Source organism: Labeo rohita, chromosome 17, assembly GCF_022985175.1.
Source record: "Labeo rohita strain BAU-BD-2019 chromosome 17, IGBB_LRoh.1.0, whole genome shotgun sequence".
Lineage (NCBI taxonomy): Eukaryota > Metazoa > Chordata > Actinopteri > Cypriniformes > Cyprinidae > Labeo > Labeo rohita.
Window position 1 is genome coordinate 10,540,789 of NC_066885.1, and position 18,695 is coordinate 10,559,483.

General features: G+C 34.0%; 1 protein-coding gene across 1 annotated transcript in view; it reads right to left on the minus strand.

Moving 5' to 3' along the window:
• nrxn3a (neurexin 3a) overlaps positions 1–18,695 on the minus strand; it is a 350,535-nt gene that overhangs the window by 324,788 nt on the left and 7,052 nt on the right. Inside the window, 3 exon segments of the mRNA XM_051132863.1 lie at positions 12,703–12,714; positions 12,937–12,966; positions 14,684–14,701. Of these exon segments, the coding sequence (XP_050988820.1) occupies positions 12,703–12,714; positions 12,937–12,966; positions 14,684–14,701 (60 nt within the window).

Sequence of the window (18,695 nt, forward strand, 5' to 3'; positions counted from 1 at the left end):
GATACATTACTACTACTACTAAAATGAAACAAATATTATTTCTTTAGGGTATAATCACACAACATTTCTTCCATGTTTTAATTTTAATAGTAAATTCCCCTTTGTTTGCCCAAAAAAAAGTTTAATTTTCAGTAATTAAAAACTAAATTAAATTAATGTTTTATGCCTTCATTTGATAACCAGAACATTTTAAATGCACTACACATAATTTCTGGGGGTGAAAAAAACTTTTAAGAATAAATCTGAATAAATTAAGTATGTATTCAAATAATTAGACATGCTAAAACACAGAATTTGATGATAAAACATATGGTGAGAAAAAATAAAACATTTCATAGGGCCCTAAACATGTCATTTTTGTTAAACCTTTATTAAACTGATGTGAAATTGTATAAGTTTCATGATTTTAATTAATTAGACATGCTCTTTGGTTAATAAAATTTAATTTAACCATTAAAAAGGAGTTGAGAAAAATTAAAACAGAAAAAAAAACAGAACCCAGAAAAATTAAAACAGAAAAAAACAGAATTTGGAAAAAAATAAAATGGATTTCATAGGGCCCCTAGTATACTTATCTAAGTACTGTGCTGTAAACATTACACACTGTCAAAGTTTCCTCTCCCTTCCTCTCTCCGCACTAAGGGATTCAACCTTTAGTTAACCATAATATAAAAACCATTGGAAACATTAGCAGTTACCTCAATTAACATGATGAACGTGTTCCAAAAGATGGTGTCTTTAGATTTGGCCAAAATGAGGTACAGCCTTGAGGCAGCACTTTGCTAGTTACTAGTTCCTCCATATGCAGCTCACTATGTTTTGGAAAAGAGCTCATTTTTAGTCTTGTGAAGACAAATACATTTGTTCTGTTCTAACAAAACTTTGCATCCCTAAATAAAGATGAAAACCAAACTACTACAAATCATTTCTAAAAAAAATAAAATTAAGCAATAGTTCATCTAAAAATTAAAATTTACTCATCATCAAGGCCAAGACTATTTTATATCTCCATCATAACAGATTTAGAGAAATTTAGCATTAGATCACTTGGTCACTAATGAATCCTCTGCAGTGAATGGGTGCTGTCATAATGAGAGTCCAAAAAGTTTTTTTGGCCCAAAGCGACAATTTAAAGTTAAAATGCCAAAATGATTGATTTGTTTCTTACAAACATGCAGTTTTTCACTTCACAAGACATTAAAATGATGGACTGAAGAGATTACTGGTGGATTATTGCAATGCTTTTATCAGCTGTTTGAACTCTTATTCTGACAGCACCCATTCACTGCAGAGGAACCATTAGTTAGCAAGTGATAAAATGCTAAATTTCTCCAAACCTAATTTGATGAAGAAACAAATTTCTCTCTTATAATTACATTTAAGCAAATTTTAATTTTTTGGCTGAACAATTCCTTTAACAGTATCCGGCTAACTGGCTATATTCCATATTTGACATCACCAATGCTCTTAATTAAACAGTAAATAAAGATGCTTACAATGTCCAGCATTTACACCACTGCAAGCCTGTACAAATGACTCAAATAACTCTCAATCAATGATGGTTAATAGTGCTAAATATGCTCATTTCGTGCATGTCACACTTAAAGAGCGGTTGTGGGAATGAAAGCCCTTTGCTGTCTCCAAGAACACAAAGTAATGAGGATCAATAGATGCATTGCTGGACACCAGATGTTCACATCTGCCCACTTCTAACAATGCAATTACAGCTTGGCACTGTATGACCTCTGTCCAGAATCGGATATCTACACTCGATGACTCACATATAAACTCTCATTAAATACGAATATATGCTTTATCATGCCTAATATAAAGATAAATATTGTGTTGACCCTTGCAATGGAGAAATCACAAAAAAAAAAAAAAAAAAAAAAAAAAAAAAAAGTCTCTGGCTTATTCAAACTTTTTTTTGCCTTACAGCCAGTACAACATTTAGAAAATATTTGAAATATTACATATTTCATCAAAAAGTATGCCTTTAATTTCATCTCAAAAACATGCTGAAAACATGCATAAGCTTATGTGTAAAGGAAATAAGGTTATATCTCTTCATTGTTTTGCTCTATAAAAACTAGAGAACTCCATTAGGTCTGGCCCGGTCTCATTTTTGTCAGTGTCATAAAGACAAGTTGTGTCATTTCTGAATCAATTTCCATTACTGAAACATGACATTTTAAAATGACAAATAACAGACCGATGCTATTCACTCTGAATGTGAAAAAAAAAAAAATCTTATTACTGTCTGAAGCAGAACATTTTCAAAAAGATGTAACCAAGTGATTGAGATGTCTCAAAAAAGAATGAGAGGAGATATCTTAAAGGAGATACAGTACCAAACTAAAAACACCATTGACTGTTATACTTTCAAATTTTGCATGTGCAAACCACCATTTGCTCCAAACCCCCTTCCTCCTCACAGAACAGAGAGGTTAAATCTTACTAACTGAAGTGGTTTTAAATAAGCAGTCCTTTTTGCAAATGTGCCTCCTACTTCTGCATGTCTGATGAGACTGGCCAAAAATATCTTGCATTCATCAGTCAGAACACATACAGACATGCAAACAAAGTTAAGCTATAAGCAACATTCCCTTCTTTTTGTTCATTTCAAAAGAATAAATAATAATGAAAAAATACATAAGATATATATGTGACCCTGGACCACAAAAATCAGCCATAAGGGTCAATTTTTTAAAATTGAGATTTATACATTGTCTGAAAGCTGAATAGATTTGGCCGAGACGCAACAAGTTCTTAGCAATGCATATTACTACTCAAAAATTAAATTAAGTTTTGATACATTTTTGAAATTTACAAAATTTGTTAATGGAATATGATGTTTACTTAAAGGGTAACTCCACCCCAAAATGGAAATTGTCATTAATCACTTACCCCCTGTGTCGTTCCAAACCCGTAAAAGCTTCATTTATCTTCAGAACACAATTTAAATATATTTTGGATGAAAAACAAGGAGGTTTGTGACTGTCCCATTGACTGCCAGGTAACACCACTGTCAAGACTGAGGTTTGAAAAATATGAAAGACATCAAAAAAAAAAAAAAAAAAAAAAAAAAAAAGTGTCCATCTGCCATCAGAACAAAATAACATCTTTATTTAACAATTCATCTCCTCTGTGTCAGCATAGCGCCAGTATCTGATGGACGTGAACTGCGCATGCCGGATACGCTACTTTCGTTCAAATCAAAGCATAAATATACGCAGAAAACGTATCTGTGTGGTGCGACCAACACTGAATGGCATACACAGTTTGCAGATACTCTCCAAAATGGCGGAGACGAATTGTTGAATAAAAACATAATTTTTTTTCTTTGTGTACAAAAAGTATTCTCGTCACTTCATAAAACTCAGACTGAACCACTGATGGCAGATGGACTATTTTGATGATGTCTTTCATACTTTTCTGGGTCTTGACTGTGGTGTTTACGTGGCAGTCAATGGGACAGTCACAAGCCTTCCGAAGATGAACAAAGCTTTTACAGGTTTGGAACGACATGCCCCAAGTGATGACAAAATGACAAAATTTTCATTTTGGGGTGGAGTAACCCTTTAATATCCTAATGATTTTTGGCAGAAAAGAAAAATCGATAACTTTGCCTCAAACTACGTTTTTATGACTACTGCTACAAATATACCCATGCCACTTAAGACTAGTTTTGTGGTCCAGGGTCACATAATTATTATAACAAAATTATAAATATAGCATGGTTGCATGTTAAACCCTATAATGCAAATATTTGTGAGAGCGGTTTTCACCCATTTTGCCCAGTTTTTCATGCATCTGATTCCTTCTATTCATTCATTTCATTGTCACAAATGGCTATTTCAACAAATAATTAACAGTTTTTTTGTTCAGCAGGCAACATCCGGGCTGGTCCGTCACTATCAGAGTGGTCGCCTTGTTCTCTTGTTTTGTCAGGGACAAAAGACCGCCACAAGCCAGTTGGACGGGAGGACAATAATCACATTTAGCCATAATCAAATGGCACTTGTTCCCTCTGGGGACCGGAAAGGAAATCGTTGTGTACAGTAGCTTAATATGTCAGGTGTGACTCAGGGAAATTGGAGGCAATTATGGGTATAACTGCATTCAGATGGGTGGACCGGGGGTGGCAGAGTAAGGCTTCATTTTTTTGTTTGTTTGCGTGTATATGTGTGTGTATTGGGTGTGATTGATGTTCTTTTCGGTGTTGCGCTGAAAAGAGCCTTTGGGATTTGGAAATAGAGGGCTGTGGGGAGGGGGGACGGTGAGGAGTTCTGTTGTCTCGGTTACAGCGTATGGAGAGGGGGAGATCACGGAGGGGGAGGTGATGAGGCTATTTTGTTAAAGGACGCCCTGTGTGGCTGGTCCTGATTACACAAGAGAGGCCATCGCTCTCTGATCAGCAGACAGCCGGCAAGGTGGCTCAATCAGGCTTTCCTAAGAGCTCTTCCTGCACTGATGAGTCCTGAGGAGTCTTCAGTGTGTGACATTTAAAAAAAAAAAAAAAAAAAAAAAAAAAATACAATTATGGACAACACAAAATACAAAACACGACTCTGCAAGTTACCGAACAGAGAATTCATGCCTCATCTCTCCTCCAAAAAAAACACACCCTGTATTTGCTTAGAGACAACATTTGTAACCTACTTTTATTAAGAAAGTAATCAGGGTCTATTTTAAAAGTAGGCTTATTTAGGCTCATTACATCTGTGACATTAAAAAGAGTGTAAACTGAAGATGAATGGAAGGGGAATTCTGGTTAGACGGGTTTGTTCGGTGAGTGACAGAGAGACAGAGTGACCAAGGGATTAGTAGAGCAAATGGAATTACAGGCCTCCCAAACATGTGATAAAGATTTCATTATCTGGCTCTCACACACACCATGTGTCACCTCACTGTCAGGAAGACCTGCCTTCAGATGTGTGGTAACAGAGAATGCTGTTTGGTGCCACAAAAACACCCCACTCCAAGGAACAGGGAGGCAATGCATTTTGTGCTGAAGCAAATAAGGTGTAAATATGAAAAATCACAACAGGACTCATCTTTTTGAATTTTTAAACCTTTAAGCAGTCAGAGATGTTAGTTTGGTTCGAAAAGGAAATTAAAAGCTCAGGTTGAGACAGAAAAGTTAAAAGAACTTTAAAGAAATAAACAGGAAAAAGGAAAAAAATAAAGAAAACAAAATAAAAAAAAATACAATAAAAAAAAATTAAGGGTGGGAAAAGGGATAAAGAAGAAAAATTGAATTCAATAAAAAAAAAAAATGAAAAGAAGAATAGTTAAAGAAGAAAATTCTAAGAGAAACAAGAAGAAAAGAAAAGATTATATGCAATAGAATAAAGTAAAAGAAAAAGAACAGAGAAAATGAGAAAATAAAATGCAAGAAAAAGGCAATGAAAAAATAAAGGAAAGAATTGGCAAATTTAAAAAAAAATAATCAAATAAAATAACTGAAAAGAAAAATAAAAGGAGGAAGAAAAAGAATTTAAGAAAAGAAAAGAAAAAAGAAAAAGGGAAAGGAAAGGAAAGGAAAGGAAAGGAAAGGAAAGGAAAGGAAAGGAAAGGAAAGGAAAGGAAAGGAAAGGAAAGGAAAGGAAAGGAAAAGGAAAACAAGAGTGAGCAGATCAGTCCCTGCCTTCTCAAGGTTAGGAAGCTGGGTACATCCTTAATGGAATCAAATCTGATTAGATAATTAGCATAGTATTTGCATAATGGCACTGCAATTCATTACCTTGCATGTGAGTTCATCAGCATAGCGTGAGCTACAGTGTCACTACTCCCCTCTGTCCTGTAACAAAGCTCAGACTCTCCACTGCCGTCCGAAAAGGTCAACTCATTTACTGCCTCCTGTACCAACTAATATCTATCAAAGACTCGCACACTTGCGGAATCTCTGGGTGGTCTGAACCAGAGCCACAGTAACTAATCTAACCGCTGTGCGACGCAGTAGATATTTGCAGACTTGTACTGATTTAATTTCACTACAATGATATTTTGTGCAAATGATTTAAAATGATAAAGAGGAACAGGTGAGTGATACTACATTGTTTTAAAGCTATGTTTATGACAAACAACTAAAAAAAAAAACATTTAAAACTCCATTAACTGTGCTATCAGAAAAGCTAATAAAAACCTCTACAGCTCAGACAAAGCAAAGACAGAAACATGCTACTATTAGGCATGACCAAGAAAGTAAAATCACAAATGATCTCAATTGTTTCTCAGTGGACAACAAATGGAAACTTCTGCTACAGTGATAAAAAAAAATATTTTTTCAAAATGATTAATAAAACAAAGATTAACATGGTGTTAATTTTGTCAGCCATTTTTAAATTAGTCTTAGTCCTGTGCTAAATGCACTTTTTAGTTATCTTATTTAGTCAACCTTGTCCTGTTTTTGTTTAGTGAACTTTTAGTCAACAGAAAATCAATAGAGTAGAATCAGTAATCAATAGAATGTGGACTCGTACACATGGTTTATTTTACCTTGTGTACTGATTTATTATAGGTTATTTAATATATTAATTTATATCAAAGAATTAGATTTGCACTGTCTCTGTCTACATTATGAAAACTGGTCATAATATAAATATTTAATAAAATATATAATAAAATATAATAAAAAACGAACAAACAAAAAAATAACTGTAAAATTCCTAATAGAAATTCCAAAAAAAAAAAACCTCCAATTTGCAATAATGTTTCTTTACTAAAACAACAGCTGTTGATTAAGTGCATTTATTCAGCACATTCATTTAAGCAAAAAACAAAAACAACAAAAGAACAAAAAAAAATTCTCACATGGAGCTCACTAAACTTCAGCTTGCTTGTTTGTCAGTGTTTTCAGATCACCATCTGCACTTCTGCAATGAGGAGAGAGCGTGTGTGCATGGTTGTCAGATTGCAAAAATTAAGCAAAATACCAGGTAGAAAATTTATTCTTTTAACAGAGATGCTCTGATTTGGGGATTTGATCGTGACATTTGGAAACCGCACACAAAAGCTTGTGTAGTAGAGGCATGTACAGCAGTCTGCAATTTTGTCTCCTTTTTTTGACAAAAATAAAAAAGAGATTTTGGTATAGTTTTAATTTTTTTTAAATACATTTTAGCGTTGTCTTTTACCATTAACGATATTACATGTTGATTCAGTCACAGTTATCATTTATTGACCTTATTGTCATCTCTCTATTGTCATCGTCTTGTTTTAGTCATGGGAAAAAAAACCTTGTCAACTTTTCATCATAGCTTTCGTTAACAAAATTAACACTAGATTATCGAAGCCTGTTGTCATCTGGTCATAGTCTCGTTTTAATCATGGAAAAAAAAACTTTTTTTGTCAGTTTTCGTTAACAAAAAAAAAAAAATGCTAGATTATCAGAGCCTGTTGTCGTCAAGTCATTGTCTTGTTTTAGTCATAGAAAAAAAAAAAAATTTCGTCAGTTTTAATAAACAAATTAACACTAGATTATCGGAGCCTGTATGCGTCTAGTCATAGTCTCATTTTAGTCACAGTAAACAAAAAAAAAAAAAAACTTTTGTCGTCATAGTTTTGTTAAAGAAAATTAACAAAGGTTATCAGAAAAAAAAAGTCGTGGAAAAAAAAAAAACTTTTGTCGTTGTAGTTTTCGTTAACAAAATTAACACTAGATTATAGGAGCCTGTTGTCGTCTAGTCATAGTCTCATCTTAGACATGGAAAAAAACCTCAAACTTTTTTTTGTCATAGTTTTCGTTAACAAAATTAACACTAGATTATTGGAACCTGTTTTACAAGAAAGTACTATTTCAGTCCATCTATTAAGAAATTTCATGTTCAATCCAATGTCATTTGACGGTTTAGTAATTTTGTGAAATTTAATAGCAAAATGTTTCAAAGTAAATCCTAAACCATTTTTTTTTACCGTTTACAGTCTCTTGAAAAAAAAAAAAAAAAAAAAAAAAAAAAGACCCTAGTGATCTCATATGTCTCCTCTAGAGCCATAAAAGACCTCCAATCTAAAAAATTTGTTTCGATAACAACTCCAACTTTCAAGTGCAATCCAACTAATGGATATGTAGGTATATACTCAACACTTGTCAACATCGTCTCACAGCTGTATCGATTTCTATTCATCCCAAAAAAAATTAGGAGAAACGTTCGATACCACGCAGATAGCTCAAAAAGCCATAAATGAGAACTCTATTATGTTTAATAGGCTATTAAAAAAAGCAACCTCTGAACAAAGTGGATATTTAAAGACTCTAGCAATCTTACTCAGTCTCTTCTGAAAATTACGAGACCTTAACAATATCACAAACTTAATATGAACTCATTAAATACCTTATTCAATATTCTATGCTGTGCAATACACAATTTTATTTACTTCATTGTGACATAAATGAGAATTCCATAATGACCTACCATAATTCTTCTCTAGAGTTTCAGAAAAGATAATAAATGTCACAAACTGTGGTCAAATTTTTCAAGATACCAAAGTCTGCAATCAAACATAACAGTTTCAACACTACCTCAAATATTTCTCAAGCTCTTTTAGACCAAATTATCTAAGCTTGCCATCTAGATTAATTTAATAAGTTCTATACTGTTGTGTAAGAAATAGTATCTTTTTCTAGAGATCATCCTAGACCAGGCTGAAACTTTAAAGAAAAACAAATGAGGACTCCATTATGTCTCCTAAGTTATGAAAGCACAACTTCTGAGGACCACAAGGTTCCTCTGGGAAAATAAAAAGGAAGTTGCATCACAGATAAACTAGCAGATGGAAGGAAAGAGGACAGAGTCAAAAACAATGCAAGACAGGAAGTCCCAAGAGACCCTTCTTCATCTTTGTCCTCTGACTTTCTGTTGTTTGCTGACATATGCCTATGCCAGAGAGGAGAACAGGGTGCTGACTGATATGATTGACTTCAGACGGGTGCTGAGGAATGGCGTCCGAGAGCCCTGAGATACGCAGACATGAGCGACAAGCCCTGGGCTACCCAAAAACAGCTGCTGCCTCTCACTTCCTCCCTTTATGGTACTGCAGACACAACACTGTCAAATATTACAAAGCACTACAATTAGGAACCATCCTAAGGTTTAACAGCAAGAGGTTTCTGAGGAAAGGTTTAAAAATTACAGGAAAATTTCAAGATTTACGTGCTGTACAAACTCGAGCTGCGATGACAGGTGAAAGGAACAGACGTGGCGTTAGAAACAAATGCAGATAAATAAACATTTCGTTGTATCAATCAGCACGCCGAAGATGCAAATGGGCTCCTAAATGGAAGCCCTTGTCATCTTAACTTGGGCGTGTAGCCAGGCTGATTTGTAATAATGTCCCTCCGTCTAGCAGAGGGATTTAAAGCAGGGCGGTAGCGGGAGAGACAGACAGTGTTGGAGACAGTGCTACAATACAAACGCTGTTGATGCAACGCAGGCAAATATGTGCTAATGCATCTTACTGGCTATACGGTATTGTCGGCCTGCCAGGTTCTCGCTGACTGGGCTCTGACTTAGCACTTAAATTGGGTTGAGGGAAGAAACTAGGTTGGCAAGTGGAATTGCAGCATATGCCTGGATTTATTTTAGTTCATAACAGCATTCATGCAACAGAAAGCCACACCCTTTATACTGTACTATGTTTGTAATGTCCAATGAGTCCGGGTATTTTCACACCTGATTTGATTGATCAATTCTGTATTCATTTTAAGTGAACCCACAAGTCACAATTCACATTAATAAATTTAGCAGACACTTTCAACCCAAGCAACTTACAACTCCACAAAACCTACACTCTTAAAAAAATGCTGGGTTATTTTTTTAACCCAAATGGTTGATTCAGCCTGCTGGGTCATTTTATTGTTTTTTTATTATTTTTTTTACCCAGGTGCTGGGTAGTTTTTCTTTAACTAAGCTGCTGGGTCATTTTTAATGATGGTTTTGTTTTTTGTTTTTTCCCAACCGCTGGGTTGTCTCCAACAAAACAACCCAGCTGCTGAGTTACAGTCAGAGCGCAGGCTTTTTAAGTTGCCGCCGATTTGGTGCACTTCTTCAGGAAAGTAAAGGCTTGTACAAGTTTTATTTCATTTATAACGTCTTTACTGTGCTGTAAATTATATTATTTACACAACGCAACATACAAGGACAGTTGCATGATGCAGTCATTTTGCATGATGAAAAAGCCTTTTGCCTTGCATAACAAACTGATTTTGTTCATTATAATACTGAATTTAATTTAATTTGATGTTAAAATATGTTCTCTAATCTCAGTACTGTTTGATAATGGGCAGGTTATGGAGTCAATCACAGCATCTTTCAGCTATGAGTGAAACGCGAGGCGGTAGTCCGAGGTTTATAGTTCCACTGGTGAACAGCAGCCCATCACCATCTTAGATTTCGGTGACACAATGGCACAAGAATTAGCGCTATTTAGGTGAAAAGTGATTACAGAGAATGGTTGAATACACAAACTAAAATGCCACTTTTAAATGTATTTTTTAATCATTTCAAAATAATATAATTCTATTAATAAAATAATAAATTCAATTTGTCTTATATTTTTGTCCATTGGTGTTCCTTGCTTAATAATAAATGTCCATCTTTTGATTATTGCTGTTGCCTCTATAATTCTGTGTGAGTTTTAATTTCCACCCCATTTTAAGCCAGCAATATAATAATTTTTAAACAATAGCTGACTTAAATAAAACAACCCAGCACATTGGGTAAAAACATTTAACCCAATCAGCTGGGTCAAAATAACCCAGCATGTGATCAGTTTAATATTTACCCAGCGTTCGGTTGCCAAATAACCCAAGAAGAGTTGTTTTTAACCCAGCATTTTTTGAGTGTATATTAGCAAACAAATTAGAGCAGAGGTACATCAACACTTTTTCTTTTTTACTTACCAAACTGACATATACACAATTTTCCAAGATGAAATCTTGGAAGCCAATTGTTCAGCTGATGACTTAGAATAAGGGTCTTATCTAGCGAAACGATCTGTCATTTTCTAAAAAAAAAAAAAAATAATTAAAAAAGGTATATACTTTTTAAACCACAAATGTGCATCTTGCACTAGCTCTGCAATGCGTGTCTATGACTTCACGCATTACGTAATCACGTTGGTAAGGTCACCAGCAGTTAGTTTGTCATCTGTGTACTTCAGTTCAAAAAGGTTTAAAAAGGTTTCAAACTTCTCATTTTCTCCTCCAACTTCAAAATCATCCGACATTCCTTGACCTTTTTTTCATTTGCTTTGTAAACACTGGACTTCCACATACATCACACATGATCTTTCCAACATGACTACGTAATGCTTGAGGTCATGGACACAGAGCTAGTGAGCAAGATGAGCATTTAGGTTTTTTTTTTTTTTTAGAAGGACTTCAACCCACTGGCTCTTATTGAAGTCCACTATATGGAGAATAATCCTGGAATATCTTCCTTTAAAACCTTTATTTCTTTGCGACTGAACAAAGGAGGACATGAACATCTTGGATGACATAGTGCAGAGCAAATTATCAGGAAATTTTAATTCTGAAGTGAACTAATTCTTCAAAGTCAATTAGACTGGACTGCTTTCAAACCAATTGCAAATCATTATGAAGTCCACCAGAACTGTACTAGGGAAGTGAATTTAGATCATTTTGTCTGCTTGACAAATAAATTAGATCTGCATACACCCAAACTAGTAAAAATATTTCAAATTAATTGTTTTAATGTTGAGAAAAAAAAGTCTTAAATTTATTACATTTTCTTAAATCGACTACTGCCAACTGATCAATCCCTAAAAAAAAACACAAGCATACTCACAAGTCTTCACATATGCTGCACCAACAAAACAAACCAACTCTGAAGCTAAGTGTACTCGGGTCTGCACAAAATCTTCATTGTGGGGGGGAAAAAAAAAAAAAAAAAAACTGTCCAAGCAGAGAGAAACATTTGGCAATCACCCTAAAAACCTGACAACTTTGAAATAATTCAGCTATACTGTGTATGATCACACATTGGTGGATGCATTGAAGTCCTGCAAAGAATCAAGCCAATTCCAGGCCTTGTCTATTGAAGAATGAAGTTATTTGGCCAGTCCGAGACATGCTGAAATATTGGATCGGGTGAGACGGCAGGATGACATGTGGTACAACAGCGTTCCACAGGGATGCGCAGCCCAGCAGCAAGTCAAGGCTAAATCGGGCCCATCTACAAGCCTCCCTAGAGAAGCCAGCTATGAAATGACATGACAGCACACATGTACTGCCAACCTGAAATATCACAGTTCTTTCTTTCAAAAAAACAAAAACAAATAGGAAGTCATTGTGGCACCTGACTGAACACAAACACAACATTTCTCAAAACTCCACATGCAAGATCCAAACCACAACAAACACTGCATGGCAAATAAAGCATTATTCATGGTCCCAAGCTAGATAAACCCTCACAAAACTGAGTCATACTGTGCCGTTTAAGCATTTTATCAGCGGATACAAATATCAGCTGGGTATAAGACCACCAGGGAGGCAGACGCAACAGTTCAGACCATTTTGGCTCCAGTTAGAATACCTTTTGTGTGTGTCGTCAATTAACTCCTATTTAATTATACTCTTGATCCAGTCACCCATGGTGAGCAGCTATGAGCAAAAAAGGTACTAAAAACAAGAATGTAAACACAAGAGAGCACAACTTGAGGAAGAAAACGGTTCTGTACCTTTGCCTTTGGCTTGAGAAAGGAGATGGAAAGGAACAGAGAGATAAAGTGTATCCACAGAAGGCAAGCATGGAGAGATATGAAAGAAAGAGTCAAAGCACAGTTCACATCTATGCATTCAAGATTCAAAGTTACAGTTTAGCTCATTCAATGCACAGCAAAATCAATCAAATTAGGCATGCAATATATAATCAATCACAATGGAGTGAATACAAGTGAAGGGGTGTGGTATACCTTGATCAGCCATCATCATGTGTGCAAATCCTTTGAGAAACAGAGAAAGTGACAGAAAGAGAAGAACATCTTTAGGTATGTATCAGAGCATACCATGACATCACATCTTTGCAGAAAAAAAGTGCTTATGAACATTTTAATTATATATATTTTTAAAGTTTTTATAAGTTGACACAAAGTGGTAATTACAAAAGATTCTGCTTTTGCATTTTTATGGAAATTATTAGTTTAACTTGTTTACTTTTATTATCTAATGCAACAGCTCAATGCTTTGGTTGTAAAGTAGGGGGAAAAAAATGTAAATATATTATGAAGAGTCACCTATAGTCAAATGTAGTCAAAAATTGGTGTAGAAATTATTTTCACTCAGAAACGGCTAAATTTGATAATAACAAAGAAATGGCAAATACCACATTTAATAAATGTTTATTGAAATGATGGTTTAACTTGATTATTTTTATTTATTTAGAGTTTGTATTTAATGTGACAGCTCATTTTTTTTGGTTGCAAAGTGATAAAAAGTAAATATTATGAATAGTCACCTACAGTCAAATATAGTCAAAAATTGGTGTAGAATTTTTTTTTTCTACTCAGAAACTGCTCAATTTGACAATTAATTACAAAAAAAAAAAAAAAAAAAAAAAAAAAAAAATTGGCAAGTAACATTTAATTGAATGTTTATGGAAATTACTGGTTTTACATGTATTTTTTTATTTATTTAGACTTTAGATCTACTGTGACAGCTCAATTTTTTGGTTATAAAAAAAAAAAAAAAAAAAAAAAAAAAAAAAGTAAAAATATTATGAAATCACCTATAACCAAATCTAGTCAAAAATCGGTGTAGAAATTATTTTCACTCAGAAACTGCTAAATTTGCTAAATTTGAGGAAATTACTGGTTTAACGAGTTTATTTCTCTTTATTTAGAGTTTGTATCTAATGTGACAGTTAAATTTTTTGGATGTAAAGTGAAAAAAAAATATCTTATGAATAGTCACCCATAGTCAAATGTAGTCAAAAATCTGTGTAGAAATTATTTACACTCAGAAACTGCTAAATTTGACTATTAATTACAAAGAAATGGCAAGTAAGACATTTACCTGAATGCTTATGGAAATTATTGGTTTAACATTTTTATTTATTTAGACTTCATATCTAATTTTACAGCTCAGTTTTTTTGGTTGTAAAGTGAACAAAAAACTGTAAATATTATGAAGTCACCTATAGTCAAATTGGTGTAGGAATTTTTTTTTTTACTCAGAAAACGAAACTAAATTTGACAATTAATTACAAAGAAAAGGCAAGTAACACATTTAATTGAATGTGAGGCACTACAATGGTATTTCCTTGTAAAACATATTCCAATCATTTTTTTTCTAAAACTTTGAGAACTATTTTTTTACAGAGTGATGCATTTTTCTGTTGTTTAATATAAATGTGACAAAGTATATTGATTTTAATTATTAATGTATTTAATAATTAATGTATTAATGTATTAATTTTTTCTTCCCAAATCCATATTATAGACCTTACTGTGAACAGTTAATTTATGTCAATTTCATTTTATTTATTTATTTTTATCGGTTTCATAGCAACTTTAAGTATTTTTTTTTATTTCTTTAAGTACATTTTCTTTTCATAATATTTCCATTTCATAATATCGGTTTATGTTCCTGTACATTTGAACAATATATGCACTCTACACCACATGTAAAAGACAGCTTCAACACAAGATATTATCAACTTACCTGGGATGCTGTTGGCCTCTGATGGTGTTGCAGCAAAGAAGACACAATGGAAAAAAAAAAAAAAAAAAAAAAAAAGAGGAGAGAAACATTGCAGCCATTAGAGCCCACTCATATTATCTTTGCATGAAAACTATCATGCAAACTCTGTCACACCTGCCAGCATGCACTGAGCAGACATCTGCCCTGTGCATGTACACAGAAACCCTTAAAATGCCCCTTGCCTCCATCCATCCACCCCCACTTCTCCCAGGGAGGGGGATCAGATCTGTAGTGTATGAAACACCATGACACACCAACATCTAAGAGGTATAGTTCATCTTCCATGTCTTACACTCCCAAAGCCCACATCCACGCCCGGGTCATAAATCCAAACAGGCAACAGAACCTGCTCCCTTTAGAGAGGGCTGTGGATTTATGGGACGCTGATGTTTGTCTAAAGCACTGTTCCATACTCAGAGCCTGGTAGCATTTACTCTCATTGTAGACACACGCTCGCGCTCTCTCTCTTTCTCTCTTTGTCACAGGCCGCCTTTGGCACTGAAGCGCTGGGCTGACTCATTTCATTAATGCACTCTGGTCGTCTCCCAAACCAAAGGGCATCCAACACTGATAAACGGGCATTGCAATGCTCTGTGTGATGAAAAACAGCTAATCTACGATTTTTCTAATCTGTTCTGGCTACGGATGATTCACGATCATCCGAACATCCAACTACTCGATTAGTGAGGTCAGCAAATTCTTAAGCTTTGATATTTATAGCAGTGGTGGCTTTTATTGTGTTCAACTTCAGCTGTTAAACATTTAGGCTTTAATAAAGTAATTCATTTATTTGGTTATTAAAAAAAACGTAGATACAAAATTTCAAATTACACTCTTGTTCAAAGGTTTGAGATCAGTAAAATTATTATTGGTTTTTTTAAAGAAGTCTTTTCTGCTCATCAAGGATGTTTTTATTTAATTAAAAATGTAATACTGTGAAATATTATTGCTAAATATCACTTTTCTGTGATATTTTTTAGGATTCTTTGATGAATAATACATTAAAAAAGAATAGCATTTATTTAAAATAGAAATCTTTTGTAACAATATATACTACAATTAAAACTTTGGGGTTTTTTCCTTTCTTTTATTATTATTTATTATTATTTATTATTATTATTATTATTATTATTATTATTATTATTATTATTATTATTATTATTATTATTATTATGCAAGCAATAGTAAAGGGATACAAGTGATAGTAAGGACTTATATTGTTAGAAAAGATTTCTATAATGAATTTTTTTTACTTTTTATTCAAAGATCTGAAAAAAAAGGTTCCAAAAAAAACATTAAGCAGCACAATCGTTTCCAACATTGGTAATAAATTAGCATATTAGATTTTTTTTTTTTTTTTTTTTTTTTTGAAGGACCATGTGAGCAATCATCTGGAGTAATAGCTGATGAAAATTCAGCTTTACATCACAGAAATACAATATATTTTAAAGCATATTAAAATAGAAAACTTATTTTGAACTGCAATAATATTTAGGCCTAATATTACTTTTTTTCTGCGTTTTTGACCAAATAAATGGAACTTTGATGAGCATAAGAGACATCTTAAAATAAATAAATAAATAAATAAAAAATATCTTACTGATTCCAAATGTCTGAACAGCAGTGTACGTTTTCATTTTTGAAAGGTTATTTGGAAAAACTTCAGATTGAGGAAATACTCCAATAATTTTAATAGAAATGTGTATATAGTTTATTTATTAATATTCAGCTAACTTTGAGATTATCCAGATTACAATATGCAACCCTGGACCACAAAACCAGTCATAAGGGTCAATTTTTGAAAGCTGAAAGATGAATAAATAAATTTTTCACTGATGTATGGTTTGTTAGGATAGAACAATATTTGGTTGGGATACAACCATCTGAATAACTGGGGAAAAAAAAATAATAATCAAAATACTGAGAAAATTGCCTGTAAAGTTGTCCAAACAAAGTTCTAAAGTTCTTCGCAATGCATATTACTAATAAAAAAAATACGTTTTGATATATTTACAGTAGGAAATGTAAAAAATATCTTCATGGAACATAATCTTTACTTAATATCCTAATGATTTTTGGCATAAAAACAAAATCAATAATTTTGACCCATACAGTGTATTTTTGTCTATTGCCACAAATATACCCGTCATATTTAAAACTGGTTTTGTGGTCCAGGGCCACATGCATTATTACATGACTCTAAAGAATTACAGATTTTACTCTTGATTTTTCAGTACCAGACACCGACAAGCTGAAGAACCAATTTATCTGTTGCCAGTGCGCACACAAACTGCAGCTAATACAGGAAATTAAGGGAAACCTGATGGGGTCTGCCTCCATGAAATGCTTTTAGTGCAGAGTAATTATAGCTACATTAGACATTAATTTAGTCCTGTATGTGTTGATGTCTGTACTGGCTGAAAATGCAATATGTTGTCTCTCATGGTCCCTCATTTTCGGGACACGTTCCAATGTGTAAGTGTGCGTCTGTCTGCCGTGCTTGTTAAAGGCTGGTACAGGACATTAAGTCCTCTGATGAGATGCATTAACCTGGTGAGGAAAGTATTAGGATGTGATTGCTGAGTTACACTCAGGATGTAAGAGCCATGGTGACTTGATTGATGTATTCAGCTCTTGAGTCAACCTGTACTGAAGTTCTGGCTGGAATATGAATGTCTACATGCACTGTCAGCCTTCTACAATGACCTAGTTTCTCAGAAACGGCGGCAAAAACAGAAATTAATGTTTAGTAGTGGCACTTTGGAAGATCTTTTCCATGATTTCTCAACAGCAACGTGAAGAGTGCTTTACTAGTTTAATCTGGATTCACAACTGTTTCTTAACATATTTAGACAATTTTCTAAAACAAAAGAATTCGATTAACTATAATACCATTTTTTGCATTTTCTAGAGAATTTTGTTCAAAAACTTAAACAATTTCTATTACTTAGAAAAATAGCACATATCATTAATTAACCATAACTAGAAAATGTTTAGATTTAAAAAAAAAAAAAAAAAAAAAAAAAAAAAAAAAAAAATCTAAATTCTACATATCCTCACAATGCACTTGCTTTGTTTACATTAAAAAACACATGAGGAGATTTGTAAAGAGTGGCCTGGCTTAAACATAAACCTCAGCGTAGCAATTCAGTGACCATCCGCATGGGAAGACAGATTGAGTGTTTGTTTGGCTGCCAAATGTTTATTATTCTAATCCGCCAAAAGATTACGCGCTTTTGCAAATGATGTAGCACCGTGGCTATCACGATTTTCACAGAGCGAGGAACATACGCCACGGCAACGCAAAACAGTTCCGAGGCCATTTTAGCCATCTGGCCATCGAGAGCGGTGTCAGATTGTTGTTGCCGCTGCTATGGCAATTGGATTCAGTCAAACGTACGTAAGGCTAATGCTTAACACTTCAGACCAGCTTGCCATATGGCTCCGACCCGATATTTATTACCCACGTACAGATGTTTCAAAAGCCTGAAGACACAAGATTAAGATGGAATTAAGATTGCTCAGTGGATTTTCGTAATGTTGTTATCAAACACTGATGTCACCCATTAATGTGTCATTTCACAATGCTGGTTTTGATTTGGATTTGTAAGAGATGCCAGCGGAGAAAGTTCAGCTGTAGTCTCACAGAGCCTGCCCCTGTGCACCAATATAAATGGCCTCCAAAAACGGTTTATTTATTCTTTTATGATTGGCTGAACTGATTCCCAGCATTCAAAGCCATCAAAGCTGCTTTTACGTCTGGCTTTAGCCCCTATCAGTGGACTGCAGGACCCAGTCAGCCAAACAAGATGGAGAGGAACAATGGCTGTAAATCAAGCCCAAAACTCTGTTCTCTTTACAGCCTATAAATCTAACCCTAGTGCCTGGTCTTTCACACATGCCCCTTTCTCTTATTTTCTCCGTCTTGTGCTCTGCACATGCATATGCATTCAGTTCTGTATAAAACACCTGA